The sequence below is a fragment of the Pygocentrus nattereri genome, chromosome 11 (assembly GCF_015220715.1).
Source record: "Pygocentrus nattereri isolate fPygNat1 chromosome 11, fPygNat1.pri, whole genome shotgun sequence".
In the NCBI taxonomy this organism is placed as follows: Eukaryota; Metazoa; Chordata; class Actinopteri; order Characiformes; family Serrasalmidae; genus Pygocentrus; species Pygocentrus nattereri.
The window spans coordinates 19,621,938-19,640,413 of NC_051221.1; the positions used below are offsets into that span (position 1 = coordinate 19,621,938).

The 18,476-nt window shown below is 38.4% G+C and overlaps 2 protein-coding genes across 2 annotated transcripts; both read left to right on the forward strand.

The window, feature by feature from the left end:
- Positions 1–2,900: 2,900 nt before the first annotated feature.
- Positions 2,901–4,732, forward strand: LOC108442465 (probable pancreatic secretory proteinase inhibitor). The gene is made up of 4 exons (XM_017722506.1): positions 2,901–3,099; positions 3,360–3,391; positions 4,308–4,420; positions 4,553–4,732. Exons 1-4 carry the CDS (start codon positions 3,051–3,053, stop codon positions 4,596–4,598), a joined length of 240 nt encoding a protein of 79 aa, XP_017577995.1. The 5' UTR covers positions 2,901–3,050; the 3' UTR covers positions 4,599–4,732.
- Positions 4,733–6,166: 1,434 nt separating this feature from the next.
- thg1l (tRNA-histidine guanylyltransferase 1-like) lies at positions 6,167–10,077 on the forward strand. The gene is made up of 6 exons (XM_017722504.1): positions 6,167–6,669; positions 7,322–7,498; positions 8,391–8,560; positions 9,405–9,493; positions 9,620–9,727; positions 9,813–10,077. Exons 1-6 carry the CDS (start codon positions 6,479–6,481, stop codon positions 9,969–9,971), a joined length of 894 nt encoding a protein of 297 aa, XP_017577993.1. The 5' UTR covers positions 6,167–6,478; the 3' UTR covers positions 9,972–10,077.
- Positions 10,078–18,476: the final 8,399 nt, after the last annotated feature.

Genomic DNA, 18,476 nt, shown 5'->3' on the forward strand with positions numbered 1-18,476 from the left:
TAGTATGTGATATTGGACGCAGCCCCTGTCATTCAAACACAGCATTACAGGAACGTCAGCTAGATAGCTAGCTAGCTAGCTAGCTAGATAGATAGATAGATAGATAGATAGAACCCCAATTCCAATGAAGTTGGGACGTTGTGTAAAGCATAAATAGAAACAGAATACAGTGATTTGCAAATCCTTTTCAATCTATATTCAGTTGAATACACTACAAAGACAAGATATTTAATGTTCAAACAGATAAACTTTATTGTTTTTTGCAAATATTCACTCATTTTGAATGTGATGCCTGTAACACGTTCCAAAGAAGTTGGGACAGGGGCATGTTTACCACTGTGTTACATCACCTTTCCTTTTAACAACACTCAATAAGCGTTTGGGAACTGAGGACACTAATTGTTGAAGCTTTGTAGGTGGAATTCTTTCCCATTCTTGCTTGATGTACAACTTCAGTTGCTCAACAGTCCGGGGTCTCCGTTGTTGTATTTTGCGCTTCATAATGCGCCACACATTTTCAATGTCCCTGAAAAGACGTTGCTTGGATTGCAGCATATGTTGCTCCAAAACCTGTATGTACTTTTCAGCATCAATGGTGCCTTTACAGATGTGCAAGTTACCCATGCCATGGGCACTAATACACCCCCATACCATCAGAGATGCTGGCTTTTGAACTTGCAGAGATTTCTCCAGATTCTCTGAAACATTTGATGATATTATGGACTGTAGATGATGAAACCCCTAAATTCCTTGCAATTGCACATTGAGAAACCTCAAATCTCCAAAATAACTTTACAGGAGAAGGGAAAAAAATACTTTTAATGTAAGTCAATGGAACCAGACTTTTTCCAGGTCATTTTTGGTCATTTCTTTCAACTGAAAAACATAAAAAAGAGGAGTTTTCTTCAGGCAACAGCGATTTGTTTGTTTGTTAATATTTTACACTCTGCGAATAAGTGGAAATTGTACGTCCCTGAAAAAGACGTTGCTTGGATGGCAGCATATGTTGCTCCAAAACCTGTATGTACCTTTCAGCATTAATGGTGCCTTCACAGATGTGCAAGTTACCCATGCCATGGGCATTAACACACCCCCATACCATCAGAGATGCTGGCTTTTGAACTTTGCGCTGATAACAATCCGGACAGTCCTTTTCCTCTTTGGCCCGGAGGACACTACGTCCATGATTTCCAAAAACAATGTGGACTCGTCAGACCACAGGACACTTTTCCACTTTGCGTCAGTCAATCTCAGATGAGCTCAGGCCCAGAGAAGCCGGCGGCGTTTCTGGGTGTTGTTGATATCTGGCTTTCGCTTTGCATGGCAGAGTTTTAACTTGCACTTGTAGATGGAGCGACGAACTGTGTTCACTGACAGTGGTTTTCTGAAGTGTTCCTGAGCCCATGTGGTAATATCCATTACAGAATGATGTCGGTTTTTAATGCAGTGCCGCCTGAGGGATCGAAGGTCACGGGCATTCAATGTTGGTTTTCTGCCTTGCCGCTTTCTTGCAGAGATTTGTAACACGTGTAGAATGTGGCTTGGCATTGTCTTGCTGAAATAAGCAGGGATGTCCCTGAAAAGACGTTGCTTGGATGGCAGCATATGTTGCTCCAAAACCTGTATGTACTTTTCAGCATTAATGGTGCCTTCACAGATGTGCAAGTTACCCATGCCATGGGCACTAACACACCCCCACACCATCAGAGATGCTGGCTTTTGAACTTGCAGAGATTTCTCCAGATTCTCTGAAACTTTTGATGATATTATGGACTGTAGATGATGAAATGCCTAAATTCCTTGCAATTGCACGTTGAGAAATGTTGTTCTTAAACTGTTGGACTATTTGCTCACGCAGTTGTTCACAGAGTGGTGAACCTCGCCCCATCCTTGCTTGTGAACGACTGAGCCTTTCAGGGATGCTCCCTTTATACCAAAGCATGACACTCACCAATTTTTCATCTTACCCTGTTCACCTGTGGAATGTTCCAAATAGGTGTTTTTTGAGCATTCCTCAACTTTCCCAGTCTTTTGTTGCCCCTGTCCCAACTTCTTTGAAATGTGTTGCAGGCATCAAATTCAAAATGAGTGAATTTTTGCAAAAAACAATAAAGTTTATCCGTTTGAACATTAAATATCTTGTCTTTGTAGTGTATTCAACTGAATATAGGTTGAAAAGGATTTGCAAATCGTCGTATTCTGTTTTTTTTATGTTTTACACAATGTCCCAAATTCAATGGAATTGGGTTTGTATATGAGTTACATATTTATATATGGCCTTAAGCCCATGTTCATCATACAAATAAGGACAAATGGTTAATTCTGTCTCATATAATAGTAGTGCTGTACAAATTGGCCAATGCGTTTTGTTTTATGGTTATTTATTGCTTTGAACTGAAAATTCTACGCTAACCTAATGGGACAAAATTAAAAATACAAATTGTATCTCACAGCTAAAAAGAGCTGCATACACATATCTACATATTTAAGTATTGTATTCTTAAGTATTATATTATAGTTCCAATGTATGCACACCTGTATGCACTTTCATTAATAAATGGAGATTATTTTCCACCATATATCTTACATACAGAGCCCATATATCATCATTTATCATGTCTTATACAACAAACAGTCAATAAACAGTGGCAGGAATGCAGAGATCAGTTGCCTAAGCCCACACTATTTTTAGGGTTATTATGTAGCCCACCGTATTTTGGGTTGATGTCAGCAATTTTTGGGGCAGACGGAATGTTTATCCCTTAATAAAGAGAGGGACAATAGGGAGGCTCTGTGGTAACTGTTGCTGGCAAGGGGTGCCAGGTAGGTGGGGTGGACTGGTGTCAAAACATCAGCACCTCTCTCACTTCACATGCAAACAATTTGCTGCAAGAGGTCAAACTCACAACACCAGCTTCACACACTGCCTCATATTGGGAGCATATTGCAAGAGAAACTGCAGAGACACACCAAGACCACAGAAGCAGTGGAAGAACTTCATCGTCAGAGCTTAAGATATTTAAATCTCCTGCTTTCACGTTTTTGGCAACATGACAGGGACAGTGATACTGATGTGCCTGCTCCTCATCTTTTCTGTGGGTAAGTCTGTACTGGATCCAGATGAATGCTAGGCTAGTATCAATCACCCTAAACCAAATGCTGGTGTTCTTTAGGATATGAAGGAGAAAGTGGTTGTGCATACTCAAATGAATTTGAGACACAAATGTAAGCATAAATCTGTCTGCATGCCTATGTAGTAGATTGGTAGGTTGGTATTGATTAGGATATGGGTTCTCAGGGCAATAGTTTTGATGAATACATGTTTCTGTAAACATTTTTTAAACTTTTTTTTCCTTCAGATGCAGAAGACAAGTCAAGGCTGTATCGGAGAGTAAGAGATGTCTGCTAATATTACAAACACTGCTCTGAATCCAATACTGATTCTCTACTACTATTCTGTGACCTATACTGATACTGTACTACAATGTAGCTACAATGTAACCAATTCTGATACTTTAGGCTGCTAGTAATATATAACTAATCCTGATAGTACTACTCTGTATACAATATTGAAACAGTAACTACTCTATAACCAATATTACTACTGTTCTATTACTTTGTAATAGCATTTAGTAATATTATTTACAAAGTAGTACTTTAACCAATATCAGTAACCAATATTATGACTATTATATGTATACCATTCTATATATTAATGCTATTCTTTGTAACCAATACTGATACTACCTACTAATATGCAATCAATATTACTACTATACTATTAACCTGTACCCAATACCATCACTACAGTCTTACTCCATGACCAATACCAATAGTATACTACTACTCTGTAATCAATATTACTGCTATACTTTTTACTCTGTAAGCAGTACTGATACTACTTTTGAAACAGGAATGAGATTATACTACTACTGCAACCAATATTACTACAGTACTACACCGTAATCAATATAACTGCTGTACTATTACTCTGTAACCCATACTGATACTATACTACTGCTCTATGATCAGTTACAACTATATGATTGCTGTCTACCCATTACTACTACTATATTAATACTTTGTAATCAATGCTGATACTATAGCATTACTTTGTAATCAATACTGATTGTATACTACTACTTATGAGACTATATATTACTACTCGGCAATGAATACTACTACACTGCTACTCTGTATGTAAAATTACTACTCTACTACTGCTTTGTACCCAGTGTCCTAAAGCAACAAACAGATGTCATTATGTCCCATTGTGATCTATAAAGGGCTGTGTTTGAATTCAACAGCCTGCATGTGGGGACATGAGTCTGACTCAGGCGTGCCCCCTCAATTATTCTCCAGTCTGTGGGAACGATGGCATCACTTACCCCAACGAATGTGCCCTGTGTGTACACAGGCTGTAAGTATAGTCATACATGTCAATATAAGAGCACATTCTAAATAAAATGAGGTTCGCTGTATTAGGAAATGTCTTAGGAAATGTCAAAATAATGCTGAAGCATGTCTCTACTGACCAACGGTCTGCCCACAGGCAAACCAACAATGACATCCTGATTGTGAAAGAAGGGAGATGCTGAGGAGGGTGAGAACTCCTCTTTCACAAGATCATCACTTCTGCCTTTGTTGTTTGTGCTTGTTAGGGTGCATTTTTCTACTCATATTTATACAGCGCTTAGAGCATGTTATCGTTTTCTTATACTCATGTAGATGTGAGCACTACTGCTTAAGTTTGAACTTTGCTATTAAAGATTAATTTCATGTATTATAAAACGTGTGTGGCCTAATCATTTCTCCTACAAGCTAAAACACAACGCTATTTATATTTACCATCAGTTTGTCCATTGGAAACAGTGAGAGTTCAACATTTTCCACACCAATTCAGAATATATTACTAAAAAGACTGATGTGTTTTGTATAAACAGACATAAAATTCAACTAATTTTGTGCAAACCTATGATTTACTAATAGCTAATATGCATGTAGAATAAACTGATGTCACAAATGTTCATTGTAGAGAACACACATACTCAGACTTATTTACAGTGTTGATGATGGGAACCAGGACTTGCAATGTCTACAAAAGTATTTTATTTTCTATCCAAGACCACCAGAAACTACAAGTCTTCTGAGTATTTGAATGTGAAGTTGATAATGAGAAAATAGTGACAAATAAAAAAAAAACATTACTTTTTGGGACACATTTGCTTGGAACATCCTATTTTCTGGCTCTCCACCATTAATCCATTAAAATATATATAAATAAACATTTTAGAACAAAAGCTTATCTCAAAGCTAGTGTTAAACAATATCTCAGGCATCAAGCATGTAAGAATTTTCACTGAGTGAGCTGTTGGGGAGCTTTTATATGCACTAAACATCCCGCTGCAGCACTCTCTTAATGGCTTCCTGTAGCTGTAGCTTAAACTGATGCTTGCCTACAAGGCCAAACATGGATCTGCCCTCTCTCTCTCTCTAATGGCAGTAATCAAAACTAGACATGTCTCTAGAGGCCTCCAAGTTTCAAGTACAGCTCAGTTTGATCCAAAATCCTTCAGGATGCTTGGAAGACATGCATCAAGACTCTTCTCTGTCCTGGCACCCAGGTGATGAACCATCACTGGTTTTTGTTTGCGGCGGTGTCTGAGCGCAAGGGTCATTTGGATTGAACGTATTTGTATTTGAATCGACAACAAAGCACGTTTGTAAGTCTGGAAAAGAACGTCTGCTAATTCTAAACGCCCATATAGACGTCTGGTTCCCATCACCATTGCTATGAAGAAATCTGGCTCTAGAACGGAGCATTTAACATCAAAGCACTCTGCGTGACTTTGTTTACATCTTAACTGTTTAATTATGCAGAAAATTTGGAAAATCAGTGGAGTTCACCTTTAACAGCAGTTAAAAAAAACGAAACCCAGAGGCAGCTTGTGTCCTGAAGCAGTGCTGCCTGCACAGTTTAGTGATTCCCTTATATCAAAAGCAGAATTTAATATTTATTCATTAATTCTTTCATTGATCTAATCAATTATTTAAAAGTGGTTTTCAGAGTTGAATTTACTACCGTGTTAAATGAGAGAGAGAGCAACAGGAGCGGGTATGTAAGGAATGCAGAGCGGAACTATTGTTTTACAGCCGTGTTTTGCACGATACACTTTGACGGACAGATACGATGACAAGACTCCCACGTGTGTTTTGGTCAGAGCTGGGCAGATTTCACGGCAACTTAAACCTTAAAGGAGACATGTGATGTAATGACATGTGTTGTAATGCGAGTTCATTGGATGTCTCCAGACGAGTCCAGCGAGTAAAGACTGTGAGGAGGCGCGTCTTACAGACAGCAGGCCGGCTGGCGTTAGGTTAGCTCTGCTAACTGTCCTTATCTGCAGGCCAGCCTGTCCCAGGTCCTCCAGACCGAACAGTGAGGGCTCGTGGAGTTTCTCCTCTGTGTGCTAACTCTATGCTGAGACCGGTGTCCGCATTGTTTGGAAGTCTATCGAAGAGCAAGCGCCACTGCTCTCTGCCCAGCGCGACTGGCGTTAGCGGCATGGCTAAAAGCAAGTATGAGTACGTGCGGGATTTCGAGACGGATGACACGTGTTTGCGAAACTGCTATATTGTCGTGCGGCTGGATGGGCGAAATTTCCACAAGTAAGACCATTTGTTAAAGATGAGCCACCTCAGCGTGTCCTGTGAACTGTTAAGTGCTCCGGAACGGCCTTGCCTTTCTTACCGTAGCTGTGCTGTACGTAAGAGGCTAAAGTTGGCCAAGTATTCGTCAGTTTTCCTTAGAATCTTCCCGTTCCACCTTAACTGGGGCAACTGTTACTTTGAATGTACCATTATTGAATGCAACTGCTGCATCATTTAAGGTGGAAGGGAAAGTCTGAATAAGAAGCTGACTTCAGCTTCGCCTGTGCTTTGCTACTACTTGGCTGTACCTGAACTGCAGTAGTGATGCTTCTGCGTAACCTGAAATAAATAGATTTAATTTGTAGTTTTCAAAGCTGTGACTGGGGGGGTTCACGCATGAACGCGTTGTCAGTGATGGTCAATAAGCTTTTCCTGAGTTTTTGGTCCGTCTGACAGTAATCACACTCTTGTCACACTCTTGACGTGGGCGTGGCAGCAGCACTTCACAAGCACTTTGCTTCGAGGATAAAAAATAAAATATTTTCTAAAAATAAGTTCCATCAGACCACAACATCTGCAGGACAATATTTGATGAGGTATGTGATAAGAGTATCTGTAGCAGCTTTACAGAATTTGATGCAATATGTTTTTTTTGTTTGTCGTTGTTGAGGTTTGCTGAGCTGCACAACCTTTCCAAGCCCAATGATGATAGGGCTTTAGGTTTGATGTCGCGCAGTGCCCGCTCTGTCATGGAGGAACTGGAGGACATTGCTATAGCATATGGCCAGAGTGATGAGTTCAGCTTCGTCTTCAAAAGATCCACCAACTGGTTCAGAAGAAGAGCAAGGTAACTTGAACCCAAATCACTTTAGCTAAAGCTGTCCGGTATTCAACCTAAAAAAAGTCACAGATTGGGAATAGAGCCGTTACGTTAAAGTCAACTTGAAGTCAAACCTGACCTTGTTAGTTATTGTTCCTGGTCATATTAAGCACAGTTCATTATGTCATTCAAATATTTCCCTATAATCTCCCATTAAAACTGTAATTGCTTTTGACAGCCTCTAAAAAATCAGATTTTTATTACGTCACCATGCACCAGCAGGTGGGGAAAAAATAATATTAACCAATATTGCTGTGTTGCAACTTCTACACCCACTTCTCCTGCATAGTCGCGTGAAAATGTTCTCCTAGCTCCCTGATACCATTGGAAATAGTTATTAAGTTTAAATGACACTTTTAAATCCCACAAACGGGTAACGCGTAACCCATTCATGAAGTGAAACACCACATACACACTAGTGAGCGCACACACACCAGAGGGCATTGAGCACACGGTGCCCAGGGAGCAATTGGGGGTTAGGTGTCTTGCTCAAGGACACCTCAGTCATGGACTGTCGGCGCTGGGGATTGAACTGGCAATCTTCCAGTCACAGGGCCAGTTCCCTAACCTCCACGACTGCCCCAATTTTTATTTATTTATTTTTAATTAATTAATTAATTAATTAATTTAAAAAATTTTTTTTTAATTATGTGAGCAGTCAAGGTTTCTGTAGATTCTTTGAACCAGTAGACGTGCCACTTTTTGGTCATTTAAGCTGCTAACTGCGTTGTATAATTAGAAGAGATGGACATGTTTTCTATTCCTGAAGTGTGTGTTTTGCATTCCATTTGTGTTCAGTGTTTTGAGGCAATCGGAGAGAAAACTGAGACTATTCTTCTCTCTCTCTCTTTGTCCCCAGCAAGTTAATGACCCATGTGGCATCTCAGTTCTCCTCCAGCTACGTGTTTTATTGGAAGGAGTATTTTGGAGAACAGCCGCTGCTTTACCCTCCTGGATTTGATGGCAGGGTGGTCTTATATCCTAGTAACCGCAACCTCAGAGACTATTTAAGCTGGAGACAAGCAGACTGTAAATGAAGTTTTTGTTTTTTCCTGTATGAGTGTGTGTGTGTGTAAAGGCATGCTTATATGTGTGATGTATTTTGGCATTTTTGCGCCATGCACTGTGGTACAGTACGGTAGGGTACAAATCTGTGATCACACATAATTTATTGTCACTTGGTTTCCACTGCCAAGTGAATTGTAAAATACCTGATTACCTGTGCTAAAATCGGTTACTGTTTTTGCTTGATTAGCAAGCATGCTGAACTGAAATGTATGAGTGGAGTTAGTCATGGGTGCAAATCAAAGCAGCCAGACAGCATTGATTTTCATAATTGATTAATTGGTGTATTAAAGTTTTGGTTAATGTGTTAATCAGGAAAAGACAAAGTGTGGCTAGTAATCTGTCAGTAACTAAATATTTCATGTCATACACAATATTTCTTTCAAGAAGTTAAAAGTACAAGGATTAATCCTCATTTTGCACAGTGTTCTTTCAAACAATCAGCACCTACCCCATCATACTTTTATTAAGATCACCAATGCCAAAAGAATTGTTCTGCATTGCCCTCAAAATGCTATTTTAGTCAGTGAAAAAGGTCCAGAAAAAATAAAGGAACAACACATGAACAAATCCTACATGGCAGTCTGAGTACTGTTATGGAGGTCATTTGAATTTAGAACTTCACATGGCTATCTAATTATTTCTTCTCTTCACTTTTCTCTGACAAGCAGTCATAGTAATATTTAAAAATTAGTAAAGCTTTCGTCACATTGAATGCACCATTTTTAGTTTGGGTGTTCCTTACACTTGTTTGTAGTGAGTCTAATTATTCAATATTGAAGTATAGCTTCTATCTGTACATCTACAGGTCACATCAACAACCTGTACAACACAGCTTTTTGGACGCTGGTGCAGAAGGGTGGACTCTCTAAAACACAGGCAGAGGAGAGGCTAAATGTAAGATTGCATGATCATTATGAGTTACATTGATTTTTGCAGCATTGTTTTTGCATCCTATTTACTTTCATCAGTTGCCACCCTTATATTATTATATTTCATATTTCTGTCCATATATTCTTTCAGGGCACTTTGTCTGCAGACAAGAATGAGATTTTGTTTTCTGATTTTAATATCAATTACAACAATGAATCTCCACTACACAGAAAAGGCACTACTTTAATCTGGGAAAAGGTAAGCAGTGGTGCAAAACTTCATTACGATGAATGAATTAAATCTCATTCATTCAGTAATTGTTATGTACATGTATGTCCTACAGGTTGATGAAACGTCAACAAAAAAGATCACGGTGCCCAAGGAGGGCGAGAAAGAGATCACTTTTACACGGAGCAGACGAAAAGTTACAGCTCATTATTCCGACATAATTGGAGATTGTTTCTGGAACGAGCATCCAGACATTCTAGAAGAGGACAGTTAAAGGAAAGACTGTAGCTGGACCACACACCCCATTTTTGGTGGACCATTTAGATTTTCAGCAAAGAAGTTTGGACCTTTTTTTGTAAATAAAGGCTTTTACATACATATGTTTTATGTTTGGTGGTTTTATTTTTGCTGGTCTGAGTTGATGACAAAGTGCATGTAGTGTTCCTACATTAAGGTCATATTATTGTCAACAGTCCCCTGCAAAACATAGATTAAAGATTCAGGAGTGTATTGTTATTTTCACAGAGAAACAGACAGTTTCACTGTACAATGAAATTCTTACACCTCGTCCTTATCTACAACTATACATACACAGTATAAATACAAAGTACTAAGGAAGAACAAAAAATTTTGAATTACCTCAATTATTACGTCATTTAAGATTCTGTGTTTACTATTTTATGGCATTAGGTGCATATTGAACTAATTATCAGATGAAAAGGTGAAACTTATCAACCTAGACTGTTGTAGCTCAAGCCTGTAACCACAAGGTGGCAGTTTTCTCTACATCACTGTCCATGGACCATGGAATGAAAGGCTAGGTTCACAGTACGAGTCTTGTTGGGATTTTTGTCTTGAGAAAGAAAATTTTGTAAATCCTTACGCCCCCAAACAATGTAAATACTTTTGGTACATTTATAGTAATGCTCTCGAATGCCATGTTTCATTTATTTCACATGCAGTGGTATTATGGTTATACAGAACTTCATTTATGATGTTTGTCAGGCACGATGTTTAGTGGTGCTAAGTTGTTACCTTCCTTATTAAGACAGGATGAAGTATGAATAGAGATTCTCAGTGTAAGGCTGACCAGTGAAAGAACAGATATGAGATCTGGCCTCCAAATCATGGAAGGACATCATACTCTCATAATCTACACAAACTTCAGGGGAGCCTGCTCAAGAAAAGCCACTCGGAGGGAAATTTCAGAGCCTCTCATTATTTCAGGCACAAAGATCAGTATCCATTCTCAAGGCTGACTTTAGTCTCTCCCATCCTATTAATGGACTCTCTGACCACTCCACGCTCCAATGCCACATATAAACCGCAATACAGTCAGCTCCATTATTATTGCCTACCATGGCAAAGTTGGTTAAAAGAGGTTGAGAAAAGATGTCATTTTGGATAATCAGCTCAGTATCACACTGAAAAAATCAAATAATTAAACATTAAATTTACTCTCAGAAAAAAAATCATTTTTTATCTAACAAAACTGTCACAGCTGTTGGCACCCTTGCATGTAGTACCTCATGAGCTTTTCTTTGCGAACACAACAGCAGCGTGTTCTCCTATAATGCTTGATAAGTTTGTAGAAAACAGAAAAAGCAACCTCAAACCACTCCTCAATACAGAATCCTCCAGGGTCTTGGATCGTCTCTTTTTTTCTTCAGTTTTTTTTCTCCAAAACCACTTTGCATTTTGGTGGCCTCAAAATCTTCTGAAAATACAAAAAAATTATCCTCATTGTCCTCACTGTTCATGAGGATAAGATAAACATGCACACTCTACAAGGCAGGTTTGCTACAGCTCCAGTTGTTTTAAACTTCTTAATGGTTGCTCTAACAGTAAATGTAGGCATTACCTTCATTGTAGCTAGGAGTTTATGTTTTTTGGCACACGTGAATGTCAGCATGTTTATCTCATTTTATTTGTGTGCTTTCTAATCTTCCCCACATTGATGAATAAGGGAATTTGGCCACAGTGTTGTCCCATATCTATACCCCAGTGAAACAGGATATTGCAGTGGACAGTGAGAAGGTTTCAGCTGGGGGAAGAGCTTTTTCTTATAAAGCCCCCAAACTCTGGAATGATCTTCCAGAAACTGTTCGGGACTCAGACACAGTCTCAATCTTTAAGACTAGGCTGAAAACACACTTGTTCAGTTTAGCTTTTGGTAGGTAATGTTCCCCCCTAGATAAAGGCAGCAGATCCAGGGGTCCATGGACACAGGGAATTATAATAAACTGAGACGCTGGTGCTGTCGTCCCGCTGCTCGCACGCGGTCACTCAAGTTTGTGGACGGTGGAGCGGAGGGATGCCGAACTGTTTCAGAGTGTGTCCTTCCGGTTCTCTCCTTTTAGTTAAGCTGTCATAGTCAGATCTGCCGGAGTCGTTAGCCACACTCTGTAAATGTTTACATTCCCTGTTTATATACAAACGGATAGAACAAAACTAATCCCATTTACCTGCTTTTTTTCCGAGTATACAACTGCCCACATGTCCGGCTGGACACTGAAGGACGACTGACTGCCGAGCCCCCCTGCTACCCACATCAGACCAGCTGCCCACGCCTACCACCAACCACCTTGGATGAGCTGCCCACCCTACCCTGATGTTCTCATAGACTCCTAGATATTCCTAATATCAATATTACTGCTGTTAATATTAGTAGTATAATCACTTGTAGGTAGTTTGACCAGAGGAGGATGGGTCCCCCCTGGTGAGCCTGGTTCCTCCCAAGGTTTCTTCCTCAGTTCTGAGGGAGTTTTCCTTGCCACTGTTGCCCCTGGCTTGCCCACTGGGGGGTTTCTGTACATTCTGTACATTCTTTCAGTCCTGTGGAAACTTTGTCTTTTCTGAAATCCTGTAAAGCTGCTTTGTGACAACATCCGTTGTAAAAAGCGCTATACAAATAAATTTGATTTGATTTGATTTGACTTTAAAAAAAAAAAAGTCAAATATAAATAAGAATTTCTAGTGATGTCAGTAATTGTGACACATGGCTTTGTTCAAAAATTACTTCAATAGAAGGTTCGATTTTTCTTATATTTAAGTGGGAGATTGCAATAGTTACTACAAACACTTTGGGCCTTATTCTTCACAGTTGCATACAGTAAAATATACTTGTAAAATGAACATATACTAATTTCACCGACAGTGAAATCAGTTTCATCGTATGCATCTGTAAGATCAAGCTTATGTCTAGTAAGAGTGTGTGTAAATTTGAGTGTAAACATGAATGCCTGTTTAACATGCCTGATTTGCAGTTCTCTAACCAAAACTATAATCAGTCTCATATATAATACCACTAGTGGGAATAAAAACTAGAAAATAACAGTAATACTAATAATTTGCACACATGGAATTCTAGTACAAAACTGGATGGGCTTATTCTACATGCACCTTGGTATAAACAAATGTTGTTTCATGTTCCATTTAAAGGCACATTTCAATATGGTGGTGTTTTTTGCACTATTAACACTGCCCAAAAATAAAAAATATAATAACAATAATAATAATTGCAGAAACATCTCATTAACTGGAGTAATACAGCTTTTAAATGTTCTTTCAAGAAAATAAACTACACAATCACATCATTCCACAGCTTTAATAAAACGCTAAGATGTTTTGTTTATTTCACATTTTTTTCCCTTTCATTTTATTCTTTTGTTATTTTATCACTATACCGTTTGGTCAGGGGGGTCAATTTTTCATGACCTTTTTTACCATGGGTGCAAATAATTACGGATCTCATTGTGCATTGCTGGTACAATGACTTTCTAAGATGACATTTTCTTCTAAGAAAGACCAGCCATACTCAACATTGCAAGGTCATACTGGTCAGCATATTGATTGCAAAAAAATTCTCCATCTCCTCACTGAGTGAATTCTGCAGCTCACTTCAGAGTCGTAGCTCACTTTAGAGTCTCCACACTCAGACGAGTGCAAAAGCTCAAATGAGTCTGATTCCTGCTGTGTGGAGGGCTGCAGAGGGATGAATATATCTACAAACCAGCAGGAGAGAGGAGAAAACCCTCAGAAGGCAGACGCCTGGCCTGCCATGTGTACTGCTTGACTATTAAGCAACAGAAGCAATCTGTCCTGTAGGAAGTGGTGATGGTCCTCAGTGCGTGAAAACTGCTTCAGCTTAGTGTCTTTCCTTATTATCTCAGTGATTTCCTACTACAGCTCTTTTTAATGAACTTTTCAGCTTTCTGCCTCTTCTCCGTAACCTCAAGCAGCTCAATCTGGCTTCTGTCAGTGCAGCACACCAAAACATCTGTATTTCTCTCACAGGACAGTTCACAGTCTTTTCAATGAACTTCTGTATTTTGATCAATTGAACAACAAAACTTGTATTATAATGAATAGAAAATAGAGACCGCAAGTCACTGTTGAGTTAAGACTCACTTTCTTGAGCTCTACAGAGTGTTTGATCCCCTCAGTCCTCTTAAATCGGCCCTGGATCATCTGCCGAACTTCTGCTTTGTCTTTGGCAGCTCAGTCTAAAACAAAAGCATGAATCATCACAACACTGCACTCATAAATATTTCCTGCCTGGTCTGGGTGTATGGTTCTTGGAAGAGCCTTTACATTATGTGCAGGTTCTGTAACCTTAAAAAGCTTCTTCACTCATGTGCATTTCACTTACAAACATGGGTCTTTAAAGAATTATCCAGTGCAAGGTTCTTCAGATCATCTTGGTAAAAAAAAAATCATATTGGCTTAATTTAGGTACTTCGATGTCACCAAGCACCATGCAATTAAGCTGATTCTTAATTATGACTGTTTTATTACATTGTATTTTTACTTTTTATTACATTATGCACATTATAGAAGGCCCTTAGGGAATAACAATAAAATAGAAGAAAAATGTAAGATATGAATCCTTTAGTGTGTTTGATATTTTAATCTGAAGCCTTTCAATGCCACCTCTACAATTCTTTTTCCACTAGATGGTAGTATTGCCAACTCAGTGATTAAGCATAAGGCAAAGTCAGTTTTTAATGCTTTTTTTTTTTTTTTACATTTTCTCTGACACAATAAAAGTGATTTACAACCCATGATAAATAGGCCCATGAATAACAAAGCCCTGTTGGGATTCTGCTTTGGGGGTTTCATTGAAATGAAGAAACACAAGGAGTCTATACTAAAAAAAAAAAAAAATTCTACTTAAGGCTTTAGGCTAAATTTCACTGTATGTCCAAAAGTGTACAGACAGCCCTTTTTCTTAGTAAATTCTGCTACTTTAAGGTTCACCTATTATTAATACAGGAGTTCAAATGCACACATACAGTTCATGCACTGACCAATTGAATGGGACACTCTGCTGCAGCCTAAGGTCCCCATGCCCAATGCCAAGTATCAGCAGACACCAAGGGGAGCTGTGTTGTCTGGAGTGGAGAAGCTCCATCCAGTATCTTTGGGATGAGCTGGAGTGGAGTTTGTGATCCAGAACTGGTCATTGAACATCAGTATCTGTCCTCACTGATGCTTCTGTAGCAATCAAATCCTCACAGCAGTGAGGCGACATCCAGTGTAAAGCCATCTCAGAAGAGTCGAGGCTGTTACTGCAGCAAAGACAGAAAACATCTCTATAAATACCTTAATTGTTTCAGAGGATATGTTGGATGAGCAGGTGTCTATAAACATTTGGACATTAAACAGCATATTAATATTTTCACACTAGAATATTTACCAAGTTCATCTACTTAAAGGGGAACAAAGTAATTCAGAGTGGTTTGTTATGAAATAGTTCACTGTAGAGAATGTAACAGTAAGATATCTTTACTGTGGTTTTAATAGGAAGCAGAAGTTGCTAGTATAACCATTTGGTTTAGCAACCAAAATGATCAGTTAACTTAGACAAGTCTCTAGTTTTTATTTGTAATGTTAATAAGGGTAAAATAGTAGTAAACCTGTGGAAAAAAGAGTTCTCTCATTTAGAGATTTCAAATGCCGTGGATGTTCCTCTCTGCCATGAACAGATTTAAAAAAAAATATTTTAGGCCAAAATGTTGTCTTAGAACTGCGCTAAAACAATGTGTCAGGCATCATGTGGCATATTCATAACCATTTAATGTAATAACATTCTGTGAAAGAGCTTTAAAACAACTTAAACTGTTCTGACATCTGACTTCTATCACCACCATCTAAATAATTCTGACTCTACAAGTTTCTCTAGAATGAAATATTTCGCAACAAACTTCTTAAAAACTCCTAAAAACTCTTAATGACTTTATTTACATTTTAACAACTGAATAATGATAAAAAATGGCAGATTTCCTTTTAATTTTGTGCAGCAGAAGAAAGGACTGTGTGAGTTATGTGGAATTTATTATGATTTATCTGTGTTACGCAAAATTTATGAGATTAAGTACAGTTAAATATCATGTACAGCATGTCACCCTTTTCCTTTCAAAATCTTGCTATTCACACCACAGACAAACTCACTCTGCTACTGCAGTGTAGCTATTATTCTCATGAATGATTTCTGCAATATTTTTAAGCTGCTCTACAGACTGTGGAACATCATAACCTAGTTGCTGGCTCCCTCAGCTCAAATCTGCTGCTGATTCAGAAATTTTCCCGTCCAAATCTCTATTCAAGTCCACCCCCAAAACGCAAGATGAATGTTCTCTTTTGGTTAAGAAATCCATTCTCTTGCCACCCGCTCTCCCTTAGGTGAAGAGGATGAATATGTAGACTCCTCTCCAAGGTGAGAGCAGGGAGACGAGGGACCAGGCTGGCTATATTCGGCAGAGACCCTGTTTGTTTTTGCCTATGGCCATTGGAAGAATCACATTAATTTGGCCTCACAAACATATAAACACTTTCTTTGCAAGAACAGAACTCCTGAAACTGAAGGTAAAAACTAAGAGAATTGAACAAAGTGAGTTTGTGTAGTTGGGGGGGGGGGTGTCTAGAATGTACGTATGTGCTGATATATAATGTCTGAATGGCATTAGGTTAAAATGACCACTGTGATCAAATGATGTTGAAGTTTACTTGCTAAAACATGCTAAAGAGAGTTTGACAGTCACCCTGTAAAGCCTGAAATAATTGTTTAAAAGTCAGAGGTGTCAGGTCAGATTTCGTAGGACCACTTTATGCTGCTTTAATTATTATCATCACACACCCAGGATCAAAAAGAAGGTCTGGATTGATGTTTAAGTTTCAAATGCAAAATCAACATTATACTGATGAACATATGATGACAACAGTAGATTACATCCTGACGCTTACATCCTCAGAAGACACCTCCTTCACCATGTTTTGACTGAGTTCCCGTTGAATATTCTTTCAATACACTCACAATCATCAGTCATTTGCTCAGGTCTGGGGTCTAAAGCACAAGCAATGGTACAAAATGTTTTTTTCTGCATGTGATGTGCATTTACAGTTTTCCACCAGAGAAGTCTCCAAAACTGAAATAGTGTAGCTTTAATGACCAATAGAACATGATGCATGAATTCAGTTTCTTGTATCTTCTTTCATGTATCTTCTCAGAGCTTAGCTGTAACAGTTTTTGTGAACCACTTATGTTTTCTTTGCTGCTCTGATATTAAAAACAAATAAAATAATTAAATAATCTGTGATGATGCTCGATGGTCCAGTAGGCTGCTTAAATGCAGTATTATATCACATATAAAGGAATAAAGAAATAAAAGTAGAGTTTACCTATTAAGGGATGTTTTAAGCAAAAACTATGTTGTCAGGTTAAAGTGAGGAAGCATTGCATTCATTAGATTTCTTAAGATTTTTATCTTTTAGCTATTGTCATTTTTTCTTACGTGTCATTCATCCTCTTCAGACATCATATTATCACTGTCTCCTTTTTTCAATTTATATGTTTCAACATCATTTGAGCACATCTTTACGATGTGTGAAAATGTCATGATGTCATTTATATTAACTTGCATTAAAACTCTAGAATGTTTTTGTCTTCTCCTGTAAAGCTGACATTTTGGGCAGCAACAACATCTATACTTAAATCTTCCAGTACCACAATTCACAATCAGGTATTGACAAGCCAATAAGTTCTTTAAAGCCAAATATATCTCACTTTTTTGAAAATTAAAAGCTGTAGTATGCAAAAGCTGTTAAAGTTTTCAAATGTACCATTCCCCAATCCATACAGTCCATATGTGGAAACTGAGGTACAAAAATGGCCCGTTTTGAATTCAGTGTTTTTGTGATGTCATGAATGCTGACACATTTACATCCTCCTTTCCCGTCTACAGCAGATTATCCCACATGTTTGCACTGAAGTTATAAGTAGTGTTTCGTCTTGAACTGCTTTTTCAATGGGATACAGGACAGGGCAGCAAATCAAAACAGATGTCAATAATATATGTCCGTCTTAAGCAGCCTGTTTAATCTTAAGTTAATAAGAGAGATTGGTCATGTGAAAAATAATAATGACTGGTTTTGGTACATAAAACCACACAAATTTCATAAAGGGACCTCACAGAAAAGAAAACATGGAAGTGTAGGGTACTGGCCCTTTAAGTGCTCACTTCCCAAAGGCATTTGGACAGTAAGAGCTAAAGACTTTTAAAACTGTCTACAAGCTAGCCAACCAAAATAGTGAGAAAGAATATTTTATTAATGTTCCTCCATACAGAAACAAACAATGAGGCAATCACATGCCTGAACTCAATTCAGTCTAGTGAAAAGCACTGAAAAACTGAACAGTGACCTAATTTTCATACCTAGGTGTGTGAAACACTCTATAATGGAGGTGACAGCATGTCCTGCTATGAGCTGACAACACTCT

Coding starts and splice junctions, on each gene's coding strand:
- thg1l (XM_017722504.1), top strand. CDS start 6,479: ATGCTGAGACCGGTGTCCGCATTGTTTGGAAGTCTATCGAAGAGCAAG. Junction 6,670..7,321: donor GATGGGCGAAATTTCCACAA/GTAAGACCATTT, acceptor GTCGTTGTTGAG/GTTTGCTGAGCTGCACAACC. Junction 8,561..9,404: donor AAGCTGGAGACAAGCAGACT/GTAAATGAAGTT, acceptor GTACATCTACAG/GTCACATCAACAACCTGTAC.
- LOC108442465 (XM_017722506.1), top strand. CDS start 3,051: ATGACAGGGACAGTGATACTGATGTGCCTGCTCCTCATCTTTTCTGTG. Junction 3,100..3,359: donor GCTCCTCATCTTTTCTGTGG/GTAAGTCTGTAC, acceptor TTTTTCCTTCAG/ATGCAGAAGACAAGTCAAGG. Junction 3,392..4,307: donor AGTCAAGGCTGTATCGGAGA/GTAAGAGATGTC, acceptor TGAATTCAACAG/CCTGCATGTGGGGACATGAG.